The sequence below is a fragment of the Patagioenas fasciata genome, chromosome 19 (assembly GCF_037038585.1).
Source record: "Patagioenas fasciata isolate bPatFas1 chromosome 19, bPatFas1.hap1, whole genome shotgun sequence".
Classification (NCBI taxonomy): domain Eukaryota; kingdom Metazoa; phylum Chordata; class Aves; order Columbiformes; family Columbidae; genus Patagioenas; species Patagioenas fasciata.
The window spans coordinates 3,262,030-3,276,988 of record NC_092538.1 but is presented as its reverse complement, the minus strand read 5'-3'; the positions used below and the strand labels follow the sequence as shown (position 1 = coordinate 3,276,988).

At 48.9% G+C, this 14,959-nt stretch overlaps 2 protein-coding genes across 2 annotated transcripts; both read right to left on the bottom strand.

Annotated features, from left to right (window-relative positions):
- Positions 1-5,453: 5,453 nt before the first annotated feature.
- Positions 5,454-6,832, bottom strand: LOC139829432 (F-box/WD repeat-containing protein 10-like). The gene has a single exon (XM_071816933.1). The coding sequence runs from the start codon at positions 6,507-6,509 to the stop codon at positions 5,598-5,600; it is 912 nt and encodes a 303-aa protein (XP_071673034.1). The 5' UTR covers positions 6,510-6,832; the 3' UTR covers positions 5,454-5,597.
- Positions 6,833-7,290: 458 nt separating this feature from the next.
- On the bottom strand, positions 7,291-12,589 carry LOC136110219 (F-box/WD repeat-containing protein 10-like). The gene is made up of 9 exons (XM_071817147.1): positions 12,585-12,589; positions 12,413-12,534; positions 11,882-11,945; positions 11,262-11,383; positions 10,767-10,915; positions 9,696-9,838; positions 8,841-8,999; positions 7,665-7,858; positions 7,291-7,403 (listed from the first exon to the last, which is right to left on the bottom strand). Exons 1-9 carry the CDS (start codon positions 12,587-12,589, stop codon positions 7,291-7,293), a joined length of 1,071 nt encoding a protein of 356 aa, XP_071673248.1.
- Between the last annotated feature and the right edge of the window lie 2,370 nt (positions 12,590-14,959).

Sequence of the window (14,959 nt, the reverse complement as noted above, 5' to 3'; positions counted from 1 at the left end):
TGGCACTGCCCCATATCTCTGAGAACCTCATCTCCGTCTGTCCAACCCTCCAGGGATGGTGACTCCAGCACTGCCCTGGGCAGCCTGTTCCAATGCCCCACAGCCCTTTGGGGAGGAAATTGTTCCCTATATCCCATCTAAAGCCTCCCCTGGTGCCAGTTGTTTCAGGCTCTTGGTCTGGTCTTTGCACTGGGACTGTGGGGAACAGAGAAGCCACAAAACGTGTTGAAGACTTCTCTCTGGTAAAGCTGGACTCCAAGGACATTCGCACATCCCACGCACTTGGGGGCGGTTATCCGGCCCGAGATACCATTCTCACAAGTCTGGGCTATAACTTTTTACAATTACAAGAAACGTACACAAAGTAATCTGTCCAAGGCCCTTTATATGTTATTATGTTAGTATTATGTCTTTGACCATCCAAATGGTCACGTTAGTATTGATCTTCCTTTATCATCCAGATGGCTGGAACCGCACGTCTTGCTCTCCCATATTTGACTTTCCAACATTTTCCCCTTTTTTGTTTTAAAATCAGGTTCTCAATGAGTGCAGTAAGGACCCTGGCTTTGTTCTTCTTTGCATTCTGTATCATTGTCCAGATGATTCGAAGGACTACAAGAAAAACATCACACAAGCATATCCAAATCCCTCAAAAACCCATATACGTAGACTGAGAGCTGAAAGTGAAGTTTTAGGGTCTAATCACTTTATGCTATGAGATAATGTTAGCCATTTTGTCTTACAGTCCTAACTCTTACAAACTGTGTAATTATTTGCAGGGTACTGGCTAAATCCTAAATCAGGCCTTGCACATTAGCAAAGACTGTTATTTTACTTGATATCACTCATAAACACTAGAATTCAAGTTCAACAGTATTACACATATTTAGCACTCTGATAAGAGAAAATACAGGTTCAGATAGCAGCTAAGGAGATTATTTAAATACAATATTGTAAGAACAATGAGGATCCACGACGTGCATGCAGTCACTCACAAGAAACAAAACCGGAGGCCTTTTACTTCAGGGTACTCACAAGAAACAGTCGCTCACTCCAATAAAGAAGTGGGGTGTCATTAATCCCAGGAAGTTTCCTTAGACACTGTTCCTGTCTAAGGAAAGGACTCCAGTTCACAGACCCGCAGCTCCGAGAAGACCACTCAAAGGGGGTCTTCGGCGGAACCCCGTTTCACTGTTTGGCCAGATGTGGCTGTGGGCGTTACAACATAGTCCAGAAGCTTCTCAGCGAGTCTGGGCATCTCCTTTGTTAAGGACCCTGTCGACTGACCAAGGGTCCCACCCCTCCTGACCCATCGGTTGGTAGAGGTGAAGTTTATTGACAACACCTTGGTACCATTCTAGGTGTATGTATGTGGGGACAGGCACAGTGGGGCACAGAAGGTGCTAAAGAGCCGTCAACCTCCTCACTGAAAGCTCCAGATTTCAGGGGAATGTGTAACTGCCTCACAATCCAGCCTGCGACCACAGCCATCTGGCAAACTACTTTGGAGTGGTGGTGCAGTCACCTCTTGCCTCCAAAGTCAAAAGGGGGCATTCTGTTGGTGAGTTTGAGTGCCTACTGTGGATCGTCATACCTTATGTGTCATTTTCTTGTTGCAAATCAACCTACAACAAAATAATACAAATTACAACAATTACAGTTATTAACAAATATTGGAGAAAGCTGGTTAGCCATACTAATAAGGAAAATAAATGCATTGAAAGTGCTTTCGACAGTTAGTCGCCAGTCCACATCATGTAAATCTGTATCATTCTGATATGGCAGTGCCTCTTCCTTTGATCTCTTCTATTTCTTTGTTGCCCTCTGCCGCAGGGACAGATGCTGGATCTCTGGCATTAGGTCCTGCATCGTGTTTGTCCAGCTCGTAGAAAGGTTTAACATATTTCACAGGAAGCCACTTTGGTCCTGTTGGAAGAAGAACACAAGCAGAGCCCTTCCCCAGGCGATTAACTACAGGCCCTTGCCACTGACTGTTGTGCAGGGGATCCGGTTATAAAACCTTTGGTCTCTGAGACAGTGAATCTGGAACACGGCAGTGTTTTTCCACTGCTGCAATAGAGGAGGGAGGCACAGTACGATTCAAAACATTTAAAGCATATATTGCATTGTCTGATTGTTCTTGAGGCACCATATTTGCCCTTTTTTGTTTTAATAACATGTGTTTCAGTGCGGAATGTGCTCGTTCAGTGATGGCCTGTCCAGTGGGAGAATGTGGAATACCTGTGACATGCGAAACACCCCACTGCTATAGAAATTATTGCATGGATCTAGCAGTGTATCCAGGACTGTTGTCAGTTTTAATCTGTTGTGGCACTCTCAGCATAGCAAAACAGTCGATCCAGTGGGGCTGAACATCTCGACTTTTCTCACTTGTATGTGCAGATGCACAAAACGTACCTGAAAAAGTATCTATAGAAACATGTACGTATTTCAAACGGCCAAAAGATGAAACACGTGTAACATCAGAGTTCCTAACGCCATTAGCTGAGAGTCCGCGAGGGTTAACTCCAAGGGAGGGCGAGCTTGTAATCAGACCTTGACATTCCCTCCAGCGCATCCACGGCACCACTCGGTTTGGTGGAAAAGCAAAACTGAAGTGTCTTGGGTGATGCAGAGACCAGGGAAATGTGCCTGGCTTTAGCTCTCTGCCAAGCACACCTGGGGAACCCTTTGAAATGCTTCAGCCACTTTAGCAGAGAAAAATAACACCCCCACACAGCTGCCAGGCTTTCACTGCTCACGCAGGGACAAAGGACAGCGCGGGGATAGCACGGCTCTCACTCCGGAGCTCGCCGGCTCTGACACCGGTGCCTGTTTAGGACAAATATCAATGGGAAAGATTTCGTGCTCTGGGATTCAGGTCATCTGGAGAACACCAGCAAGGAGAACGACTGCCAAAACCTGCACAACGATGTGACCAGCTCCAGCTGCCCTGGGGAAGGAGGCGGCTGCTGCTTGTCCCAGCCCAGCCACGCCATGGGCGACCCAGAGCAGATGACAGCAAAGCCTCTTTCCAGGCTCTCTTCACTGTGAGACCGTGGGGCAGGGTCCCATCCTGGGGGGACATGGGAGCACATCCTGCCCGAGCTCTCACGGGCCACTCTGCTGCACAGGGAGCAGAGGAAGGGACAAAGGCGCCTGGGTGGGCAGGTAGCCCCCCAGCGCTGGGTGGTGCAGTGACACAGCGCGGTGACACTTGGTGCAGCCACCATCACCCCAAGTGGCTCATTTTGCCCACCAAGGTGGTTCTGTCTCCAGGATGATTCTACCCTGTCCTGGGGGGTGGAGGAGAAGCTCCAGTGCTTGGGCCAGAAGCTGCAGTACCTGGAGCAGTGGGCAGCCCACCTGCCCCCTGAGTGCAAGATCCTCGATGAGAGCAATGAGGTACGTGGGGTGTCCATCCCTGCTGGGGTCTTTGGGGACCCGCACCAGGCTCCTCCTGGCGGCCCGTCCCAAGTGAGGAGAATGGCGGTGGCCCCATGTCGAGCGATCCTCGGAACGTGATGGTTTCCTTTGCGGAGAGAGACGGTAGGAGCAGCGATGATGGTAGGAGAGCATAGCGGGGACGCGTCCCACGGCGACTGTCCCTGCCCCTGCCTGTTGGGATTTCTGACCATCCTTGCCTGTCTCTCCCTGTCCCAGCAGAGCCCAGCCCATGAGTTCTCTCCAGACCTTGGGGCTGTCTCCAAGGCTTTGAGCACGGGTGGCGCTTTTAGGTGGGGATGTGGGAGCATGAAGGTGGCCGGTGGGGTGGCAAGCATTGGACCACAGAGGGAACAAGAAAAGCTCCGTGGGAACAGGGAGCAGCTCCCCTGCCTGTGTGAGGCCGTGCAGGAGGATGCCCAGGCTCTGGCCATGGCCCGGAAGGCAGCGGGAGGTCCCATCTACCACGTCCCCCTGCCCGGTGCTGGCCCTGCAGAGCCACCTGCTCCACCAGTCGTCTCTGGGAGCAGACAGCAGTAGGACGTGACCGTCCCCATGCTGACGGGCAGTGCTGGAGTCACCAGTCCTGGAGGGGTTTGAATGATGCAGAGATGAGGTTCTCAGGACATGTGGCAGTGCCAGGGGTGGGTCATGGTTGGACTCAATCTTGAAATGATTCTATGATTATTGAATCAGGGTTATATTATCTACACTTTATGGATGACACAAGTACAACACAAGTGGCACCTGTTTACAGCAGAACTCCACCAAAACTCTCTTGCCAGCTCTCTGGTTTCATCTCCGTGTGTGTGGCCGCATCATGCCCTGCACACACCAGTGTCCCTCTGTCACCTCTGCTCGCCCACGGACTGGGTGCACGGAAAGGTCAATTTAATTCAGAAATTAATTGCAAAGATAGTAAAACAACCTCCTTATAGTTACCTTCATAAGTGATTTCACATACCATGTATGACATCTTCCCATATGTTAATTTCCTTTCAAGGCATCTCAGATGCCCAGGTCCCAGCTTCGCATCGTGCGCTGAGCTACAGCCGAGGGCAGGACTGGCTCCAGCGCTGCCTTTTCACTCATTTCTTGCTGTTTCTGTTGGCTGCAGCATCTTAGAAGTGCCCGAGCATCCACACCCACGGGGAGATGCTGATTTGTTGGCTACAAATAGGAAGACAACACTAATCCTTCTCACTTCAGCACAACTGAAAAGTCATCAGTCTTTCTGTGATGTTTTTCCACCAGTCTCCCTTTATTAGATTTTTCCCCAGGGGCTGTGCCAAAGGCCGTGCTGGGATTGAGCCCAATTGCTTTTCAGAAAGTGCCATTCTGTGGCCAAGTGTGAAATCCTTGCTGCTTCCTGTTCTAAAACTGAAGTCAGCAAAGCCACCTCAGACACCATAATCCCTGTAGCACACCACGGATGTGCTGCAATGAGGCAAATACCCAACCTCTCAGCCTTGCTCATCCCCAGATCTACAACAGTCCTGCTCCCACATCTTCACGGTTCTACATGGACCCTTAGTTTTAATTACCCATTCATTTTTTTCTTTGAGGGACAACTATCATTATTTTTCACTGTGAGGCCTGACTTAATCACAGGGTTTGGAAGTTGAAGATGACGCTCAAATAAATGAAGCAAAAATCACCACCACTCTACTGTGAGGAGAGTTTCCCAGAGTGAAACTGCTGCTTACAGCACCCCCTCATCCACACCGTTATAACAAACATGTCAGACAAAATCAGACCCAGGACTGCCCTGTGTGCTACACCACTAGTTACCGGCCTCCACGTAGACTTTGCGACACTGATCACCAACCCCTAGGCTCGGTACACACTTCTTCAGCTTATAAACTCTAATCAATCCACCCAATCTCCAATAAGATTTATTATTATCATTGAGACACCTTGGAGACATATGTCGAGCTTTATTAGTGTCTGTATTACCAGCAGGTCTAGCAGGATAAATCCAGGACAGGACTCAGTCCACTCACTGCCTTGGGAAATAGCTGAATACACCAAGAATATCTCTTCAGAAAAAACATACAGGGGAGACATCTTTTATACTTAGAAACTACAGGGGTCGTGGCATCTGGACGCCAGAACCCTCAGATAACGGTTGGTTGTTGGACTGAGGGATCAGCTCAGATAAATGTATTAAAGCCCAGCTCAGGAGCGGGTATCTTCCCCTCCCCAGTGAAAGAGTCCACAGGCAGGCCTTTCGCTTTCCGTAGCCAGGCTTTCCTGCGCGCTCGCTCCCGTTCTTCCGTGAGCTGCTGCTCTGCCTTACACTGAGCTGCAACAGCTGCCTCGCACCGCTCCTTCCATTTTTCCGTCAGAAGCCTGAACCCACCGTTAGGCTGGGAAGGGTCTGCAGCACTCGTGCAAAAAGAGATTTTTCTCCTGGAAACCACTTTGTTTCCCGTTTGTGCAATGGTCGCATGCGTTGGTTTGGTCCTCTCAGCAGCAGCTGTAACGGGATCAACAACCTGAACCCCATCTCCAGGGGGAGGAATGACTTCCCCAGGAGCTTTCTTTTCCTTCAGCAACCCAGAGCAAGTCTTGAGCCGCACAACAGAGGGAGCAGGGATGGAGGACTTCACAGTGGGGCCATGCAAAGAGTTTTTCAGCTTGAGCTGCAGCATTTTGGTTTCAAAGGGCACAGAGATTACCCTTGGGGTCAGAGAATCACTGTGCAATTTGGCACGTTGGAGCTGGGCTGCCTGATCGTTTTTGCGTTGCAGGGAGGGTTTGTGTATTTGTACCTTTTCAGGGTGGTGTTGCTCACTTTCACAGACTTCCCTGACTTCTGCGTGGCGATGAACGGGGTACCTGAGGGCGGCTGCCTTGCGGGCATTCTGCAGCGTGTTGAGCGATAAGAGGAACTTGTCAACGGACATGGCACCACTTTCACCTCTTCTCTTTCCAAATTGCCAAGTGGATTCTGCCTTGTCAAGATGCGCAGGTACATTGACAGAAGGGCCATGTTGGAGTCTGCTACCTGTTCCCAAAAATACAACACAGCAGGAGTCAAAAATAGTTTTTCTGATCATCATTGCACTCCTATTTGTTTCCTGTTTCTACAAACTGTGCGTCCCTTACCAAGTAGAGCCACATCAGTGAGGTCAACACCCGGTGGCCTTAAAAGCATGAAAACTTTCTCAGTTTCCCTGCAATACACAGTTTGACTGTGGAGCTGGAAGATCTGTGATACGTCCTGCATTAAATAACTGCTGATTAAAAAAAATCACTGTGTTACGATTTAAAAGGTGCCTGCTCATGTCCAATTGCATTTCCCACGGATGGCAGATCCCAAACGCAGGTGTCCTGTGGCTTTCTGGAGTATTTTCTAATAAATCAGAACTGAACCAGCAGCCTGTTTCCCTGCACACCAGCTGTAATAATGTGAATAATACTGATTTCTCTGTTACTGAGCTGGAAAAACGACAGCGCCTGTCTGTATGGGGATATAGCGGAAGATTTGGTGAGGAGCTTAGTTAAATGTAAATACGCTCAAGTGACTTGCACCTGTCTGTAAAAAAGCACACACATCACACTCATTGTTTTACTGACCTTGTGTGCTTGACGAGCAGAACCTCTGTGTTAGATACCATAGGCCTGTGAGAAACTCCAGGCACCTCATCACTATGGCTGAGATTCCTGCTCTGTTGTGAGAAAGAGCAGGAGGCTGCGCCTGCCTGAAGCCTCGAAGCACAGGTGAGCTCAGCAGCTCAGAGCTCCCAGCAGGGCTGAACTGACCAGCGCCTGCGTCCCTGCCGGTGTCACCTCTGCTGGGAGCTCCCGTGAGGCTTCGGAGATCCCCCGGTAGAGAGGGAACTAAAATGAAGCTCGCTCTTTGCAGCACACCCGTGCCCTCTGGCTCTTCTTGCGACGCCTGCGGATGTGCACACACTGTCTTGGCAAATGTCTCGAATTTATACCAAACCTTTCTAAAAAGGCACAAAAGTTTTACAAAAGCCTACAAGTGACGGAACCATTGAAACCAACAGCACACCTCCCAGACCGCACTTTAGAAAAGCACAGAGTCTCTATATTGATTAAGACGAAGGCAGCCATATACTTGCAATTATTTCAAATTCATTTTAGGAAACGCCAGCGTGTTGCAGAGGCCGTTTGTAATGTTTTGAGGTGTTCCCCAGCCTTTCAGTGACCGGCAGCGGACCCAGGTTGAAAACAGGAGCCGCCAGCACCTTCTGGTTCCAGAGCCAGGCGGCGCATCCGGTCGTGGTACAGCCTTCGCCAGCTGGGAACCGCGGTTCTGCTCCAAGTCGCCTGCTGCTGGTTGGTCTTCCCCGCCACCTCTCGGGCAGCATCCAAGGTGTAGTCCCAGCTGACGTCCTCAAACTGGAACACCAGCACTACGGCTGGAGAATTTATCACCATCCTGAAGGAGGGAAGGAAAAGCTGTGAAAGCACCAATACCATTAACCCAGGGCTTAGTGCCTGCAGGCACTTCAACAGCTCTGAGATGACCCGCACTTGTTTAAGGGAGCAGGAACAATTAACCCCATTGGTGGTGCTGCACATGGTAACCCAACCTCTGTGTGAGCTCTGTGGGGCTCTTTTCGTTCAGCTCTATAATAAATTTAGTTGTAAGATGATTAGGATGAAAACTTGCAGCAGTAGAGTGAGCTAGATCAGTGCAATGCCAAAAGAAACTGGAGACACCATATTATGAGGGACATTTAATGGAAATTGGAGGGGTGGAGCGGGCCTGGCTGGGATGGAGTTTTCTTCATAGCAGCCCATATTTTGCTGTGGTTCAGAGCTGTGACCAAAACACCAGCATTTTAGCCATTGCTTATGCAGAAGCTGGGAACCACCTTCAGTTCAGAGGTGCAGATGTGAGGACACCTGGGAGAACTTTCCACTGCTGGCTTTTACAAAGAGGCAGTAAGGCAGGGAACAGGTAGAGGCTTTGTCAGGCCTTGGCTCGAGTCCCCAACCTGCTAAGAAATTTGGGTGCTCAATTCAACTTTACAGTTGGTCCATAAAATCTTTTAAGCTGGAAAAAACCATTAAGATCATGAAGTCGACCATAAACTCGGCACTGCCGAGTCCACCGCTGAGCCACGGCCTGAGGTGCCACATCTTTAAAATACCTTCGGGGATGGGGACTCCACCGCTTGCCCGGGCAGCCAGTTCCTCTGTGTGTCTTAAGTTGGATAGAAACGGGAAATTGTCAATTGCTGGATGGAGTAAGCAAATCTATTTTTAGCCACTGCTAACAAAACCAAGTTATTAAAGCAGTCAACAAGCAGTAGAGCCCTTTAAAGCTTATTTGTGAGAAGGAAAAATGCTTAATTCCTTCAATTACCAAGTTATCTACCTAGTTTAGTTCATAGACGACAGCTGCCCTCACCAACCTGTTTTCTGACACATGGACAGAAGAGATGGGGCCCCCGCTGGTTTCGGCCGTCAGCACTTTCAGGCAGGTCCCAGTCAGGTAGTTAAATACACGGATGTTCCCGTCAGCGCAGCCGCTGATGACCCGGAGATAGAGGAGCTGCAGAGACACGACTTCCCTGGAAACACAACACGCAGCGCTGGGACATCCACCGTGCTTTCCCGAGGAGACGCGATCAGCTCCCTCTTTTGTCCTGGAGGAGATGCAGAGCTCTGCCTCCATCAACAGCCTGAATAAAGAAGCTCATGGAGATATTTCAAAGGCCTGGTAGCGAAGTCCTTCATAATCCCTCCCTGCCCAAACCAACCAACCCAGCGCATACTCAGAGCAGCCACTGTGGCTGTGGCCATCTGCCGTGTTTTGAATTGCATTTTTATGTCCAGGAAAGTAAAAGAAAATAATCTGATGGTACAGTTGTAATGAGTATTAGAAAATAACATAGTACACAGTTGGCAGGGTTCAGCATATAACTTGGCCACCTCTGACATAGACCGTGTCTTCTCTTGACCAGGTAGCATGACACCCTCTTGCATACAGGTTATGATCCTTGGATTATTAGACTATGCCCTGCCATCCCTGTTCGTGAACAAGTGGTTGCAATATTTGCATTTGAGGTTGTTATAGGTCTTAACTGACAAACACTGGTTATGATCACATAGTGCCTGACACTTTTAAAGATGAAGACTGTTGAATGTGGGGATATTTCAGATACTAAGCTTGATAATTAAGGCATTCTGTGTTTCTATAAGGAAGATGTTTTCTTTACAGACTTAGTAGATTGCTGAATACAACTCCAAACGCATCCGATTCCTACTTTGGGTGGTGGAAAGCTACGAGGCATCTGCTCAGCTTTCCCAACATGCTCCATCCCAGGGCGCTCCCATCGGTGCTGCCTGTGACAAGGTGCCACTGGTCAAAGGACAAGCACTTCACTGGGCCTTGGTGCTCCTCTAATGTCTGCAAAGTAAAAGAAATAGGTGTAACCCTCAGTAATCTAGATGTAAATACGCCAAGGTATCCTATGGCATTCCCAATACCAGCCTCATGTACTATATTGTAGTTTTATCAGGTATTATTCTAATGTACCAATATACTCTGTGGATAACTGTTGGGTTTATAGTCACCAGAAATATTTCGGGCTCGCTGCTGATAATGAGCTGCTGGTGTGGAATTAACATTAATTTTCCATCTTTATTTATGTGCTCAATAGATGTCACCACACCAAGACCTTTATCATCCATTGAATACTCACCCAGGAGAGAAGAGACCCAATGGCCCTGACTGTAATGAAAGGGACAATCGCAAATGTAGCTCAGCTGGAGCTGGGAAATCCTGCATCTGAGATGCTCTCAATTTGCAGCTAGATTGCTGTCAATTTGCAGACAGAAAGAGCTTCACTCCTCTCAAATGTGGACTAACACTGATTCTGGACATCTGCTAAGGTAATTAGCAGTCTCCAGCCTCGACCTTTAAAATGCAGAGCAGCCATCCAGCTGCTTCAGCTGCATCAACTGTTACCAGTTGTGAAGGTTTCATATTTTAGGCTGACAGGTGAGACCCAACCCCAAGAGCTGTTGGTCAGACCCCAACCTCTTCCCAGGGTCTGAATGTTCCTGCAGGAGCAGAGGTGAACGTTTCTACAGGAATGAAGGGGTCAGGCACAGCACATCAAACCCTGCATTAAAATTGACAGTTGTTTGCAAACAAGTTTTATATTATTTGCTTACAAATAAATCTGTGGTTTCTTTTACCAGTTTAGGCTGCCTTTGGTTTGGGGCTTTTTTTTTTTCTTCAGAAAATTTTCGGCAAGAACCAAAGGCTGTGATGAACTAGCACAGATTTTTAAACATTTAGCACAAAACGATCCACCTAAGAAGAAACTCACTTTGATCAGAGCGCCCGTATCCGCAGCCCAGACTCTGACCAGCCCTCGCTCGCACCCGCTGACAACGCGGGCACCGTCGGTTCTGACCACCCAGACAGCGCTGCTGTGCTGCAGGGTCTGGAGACATCGCCCACTCCTCAGATTCCACACTGTTGGGAGCAAGGGGGAGAAAGGTCACAAATTAATAGTAAAGAAACCTCTGGCAAAGCTGCAAGCTGATACCATTTTCCCCGAGAGCTGGTGTGGCCTTAGAGCCACAAAACCTTTAAAAGTGAATAAAAGCAGAAGTAACGAGAATTTATGCAGTGACACAGAGACCTTGCATGTGCACGTGGCCACAGCTTCGGCTGCTCTGGAATCGAAATGGGATGCTAAACTCCACCCTCCAATGGATGCCCTTGCTCTATTCAGACGCTGCCCGTGTCACCCGTCACACCTCCAGCACTCTGCCCATCTCGCTACTCCCGGCCTTTGTCTGGAAGCTCCTGGTCTCACCTTTTACCATCCCATCCCTGGCTCCCGACACGAGCTGCTCTTCGTGTAAATCCAAGCAGGTGACTGTCCCACGGTGACCATCGAAGACTTTCACACAAGCACCACTGTAGATATTCCAGCACCTACAAAGGACCAACCAAAACAGGAATACAGCGATTAACTTAATTGATGGCTTATTCATTTTATTATTTCCTACTTAACAGGCCCAGCGTTTCTCCTCTACACACTAGGCTAAAGCCAGGAGTCATTCCACTAAGGTGTCAGAGTATTTGGAATGATCAAGTCAGGATTAGTAGTAATTTTTTACCAATATCATTTGTTCTACCTGCAGACTACCTGGAAACACATGTCTAGATTCCACCTTAGGCACAGCTACCTCCAATTAACCTTAAAATGTAGAGCTCTGCAGATAAAATTGTTTCTTTAGTGGCTGGTGTCAATGTGATTCCTGTTGGCCTCGGAGAACACCAGCACCTGTTCAGACAAACATTTTGAAGCAGGGAAGAGCAGGGGGGTCAGAGCCTGAGTCACTGTAAACTCTTTCCCTTTTTAAGTGCTGCCTTTCATGAATTTCTGGTATTGCTGTGCCAGAGCCAGACAGCCTGCTGTTCAGCTTTTACCCCTCCTTGTGATACTCTCGAGATGTAGAGATGAATAACACGGAAGAGCTGAGCATCTCCTTGTCTGAGGGGGCAGTGTCTGCAAAGGAGCAGCTGTGCAGCGGGTACCAGGCTGTTAAACCTGCTCAGCCAAACTGTCACAGATAAACCCAGCCTTGCTGAACTCAGTGCTGACCTTAGCAAGGCCAGAATCTCACAGCAAGTGCCTTTGGGAAACATCTGGTGTTTTGAGGCACTTTAGGAAGACCTGTGCGTCACCAGGTGAAACCGGAAAAGAGAAGCTGTCCTATGTGAGTGGGGGTTGTTTCCTTATCTACTGTCCTTTCCTCGTTACTATAACGAAAGTGAGGGAAGGAAGATTCCGAAGATGGGCTGGAAGGACTAAAGATGAATGTTTTCCTGGATATTCCAAGAGGCTGGTAATCCCGTGGCACGGTCCCTGTGCTGCTCACCTGATGCTGAGATCAAAGCCTGTGCTGAGGACCAAGCCTTTGTTCTCATCGAGGAGCAGAGCTTTGCTCCCAGCACTACCAGAGAGCAGAGGCGGCACTTCTTTCGTCCCCGGCATGCCAAGGAACCGCACTTTTCGGCTTGCAGAGCCAACGGCTACCAGGTCACCACCACTGTAGTGGATTATTCTGCTCTGGTCTGATCTGGATAAGAAACAGCGACTGAGATGAGCTTTAGCCAGGTGACAAGGTACAACATGTCTAAGGTTGTGACAGGGATTTCTCTGATGCTTAATGGTCTTCACTGAGCAACCTGACACACAACACACTTAAATGGGTGAATCCTTTGCAGGGCACCACAGCCAAGGTCCCTAATTCTGCATATTTAAGGTTGTATCTGGAGAATAAGCTCAATAGGTGCTGGAGTGAGTTGAGAGAAGGGAACGGAGCTGGTGAGGGGCTGGAGCACAAGTGTGATGGGAGCGGCTGAGGGACCTGGGGGGTTCAGCTGGAGAACAGGAGCTGAGGGGAGACCTTCTGATCTCTGAACTGCCTGAAAGGAGCTTGGAGCCAGGGGGGTCGGGCTCTGCTCCCCAGGAACAAGCGCCAGGAGCAGAGGAAATGGCCTCAAGTTGCACCAGGGGAGGTTGAGGTTGGATGTGGGGAACAATTTCTTCCCCAAAGGGCTGTGGGGCATTGGAACAGGCTGCCCAGGGCAGTGCTGGAGTCACCATCCCTGGAGGGCTGGACAGACGGACATGAGGTTCTCAGGAACATGGGTCAGTGCTAGGGGTGGGTTAATGTTTGGACTCCATGATCTTGAGGGTCTTTTCCAATCAACACAATTCTGTAATTCTAAAACAGGGAGAGTGCTCTGTATCCTTTTGTGATACACTGGGGATCACCAACCCTTAAGCCTTTAAAAATTCCCCTGCTATCTTTATTAAAAACTGGATTTGACACTGAGGATTTTTCAACACTGATGCTGAGGGACTCTCCCCTCCAGCCACACATTCCCACAGAAGGACCGCAGGGAACAGAACGGGTTTGCAGGAGCTGCTGTTGGGCCCTACAGGGTTAGTGCAGAGAGCAGCCAGGCAATCTACTCACTGGTCCATGAGGACACGAACACTGTAGGAGCCACAGAAGACATTTCTCTCTTCTAGTTGGATTGCATCGGTTTTCAGATCGCTATAGGCTTCCTGCAGATTGTCTTTCTCCTCCCGTCTTTCTCCTCTCTGTCCAAAGAGAAATAGGGAAAAGTAACTCATGGAGGGAGGAAGGTAGCATTATTCCACAGTATTAAACATCAAGGCTTGGTCCCTACTATAGTGATGAGACCAGAGACAGAATGTGTTGGTAAGGAACACCCAGAGTGCAGGAGCTTCCTGCTTGGTGCAGAAACAAGGGTTGTTCCTTGGCAAAAATGCAAGGCCTGACATCTGCACCCTTGATTTCTGGGGAAAATGCTGTGCCCTTGGGATGCTGCCCGACCCTGCTCGCAGCCCTGGCCCCAAGGCTACGCCTGCGAGATGCAGTAGGACAAGGCAGGATTTAGGGATGCAGGCTCCTGCTCGTGACAGAAGGTGCTGAGCAAGCTCTGGTCCTTAGGAGTTGCTCACGATGGTACAAACCAGAAGAGCAAAGCAACTCCAAATTCACTGTCACATCTTCCAAGATGTGTCCTCCTTCTTCCTCAAATGCTGAAATGCAGGATCCATGGAAGGCAAACACCTTTCAACATACCTGCGGTTTACTTTCGCAGTCATGGCCTTCAATGACATCCCCCTCTTCGTTTAACACTGGAACTGTCACATCGACTCTTTTGGCATAGGTTGGAACTGCTCTTCTGGGGCACAACCCCTGGAATGAACCGGCAGAGGCACCACAGTCACCGCAGAGCCCGAGCACACAGAGGACGCTGCTCACGGGTGGTGCTCCAGCATCTCCATGGGACGCTGAAGCCACACGCAAATCTGAACTGCACACACTGGTTTACTGTTCCTTAAGAGACCTGACTTGCATTTACCACCTTGTTGCTATATGACTTGACTTGTTGTGAAAAATCATTGCCCTTTCTTTTTTTCCTCCAAAATCCAGTCTTGAGCTTCTAAGAGCCTCCAAAACTTTTCCATTTCAACAGAAAAAAGTTGGAAAGTGCATCTCATCTCTGGTGAGCGCTCACTTGGTTCAGAATCCAAACCCACTGAGATGAGAGGCTCTCAAAACATCTTCAGCAATATCTAAGTTTCATATGTAATGCGCAAAGCCTGACATGAAACAGCCTTTAAATGCTGGCCCAGAGCTGAGATTTCAATGCTCTCTTCACAAATCAAAGCACACAAAGATCTCCTACTTTCTCTCTTTGGGGATTTACCTTTACACTTAGCTTGCTCTATGGCAAGTCTGTCCTAAGCAGGACAGGCATTTCCTAGCAGTTCTGCTTTACTGTGTCCCAACCGCCAGCTGTGACTTCTCACAAAGTCATCTCATCTTTCCATCTTCCTTGGTGGAGCAAATAAAGCTCAGGGAGCTGTTGCAGGTCTGCCAAATTGTCACCAGCTCCTGGACATACAGGATTTGCATTCCTGACCAAACCCTGTTTTCTTTGTTACAAGAGTGTTTTGAT

What these genes read in the sequence shown, in the direction of transcription:
- LOC139829432 (XM_071816933.1), bottom strand. Translation starts at nt 6,509, where the DNA reads ATGATGATCAGAAAAACTATTTTTGACTCCTGCTGTGTTGTATTTTTG.
- LOC136110219 (XM_071817147.1), bottom strand. An exon ending in ATACGGGCGCTCTGATCAAA is followed by an intron (nt 9,839 to 10,766) that starts GTGAGTTTCTTC and finishes TTTACTTTGCAG; the next exon opens with ACATTAGAGGAGCACCAAGG. An exon ending in CCTGGCTCTGGAACCAGAAG is followed by an intron (nt 7,404 to 7,664) that starts GTGCTGGCGGCT and finishes GTGCCTTTTTAG; the next exon opens with AAAGGTTTGGTATAAATTCG.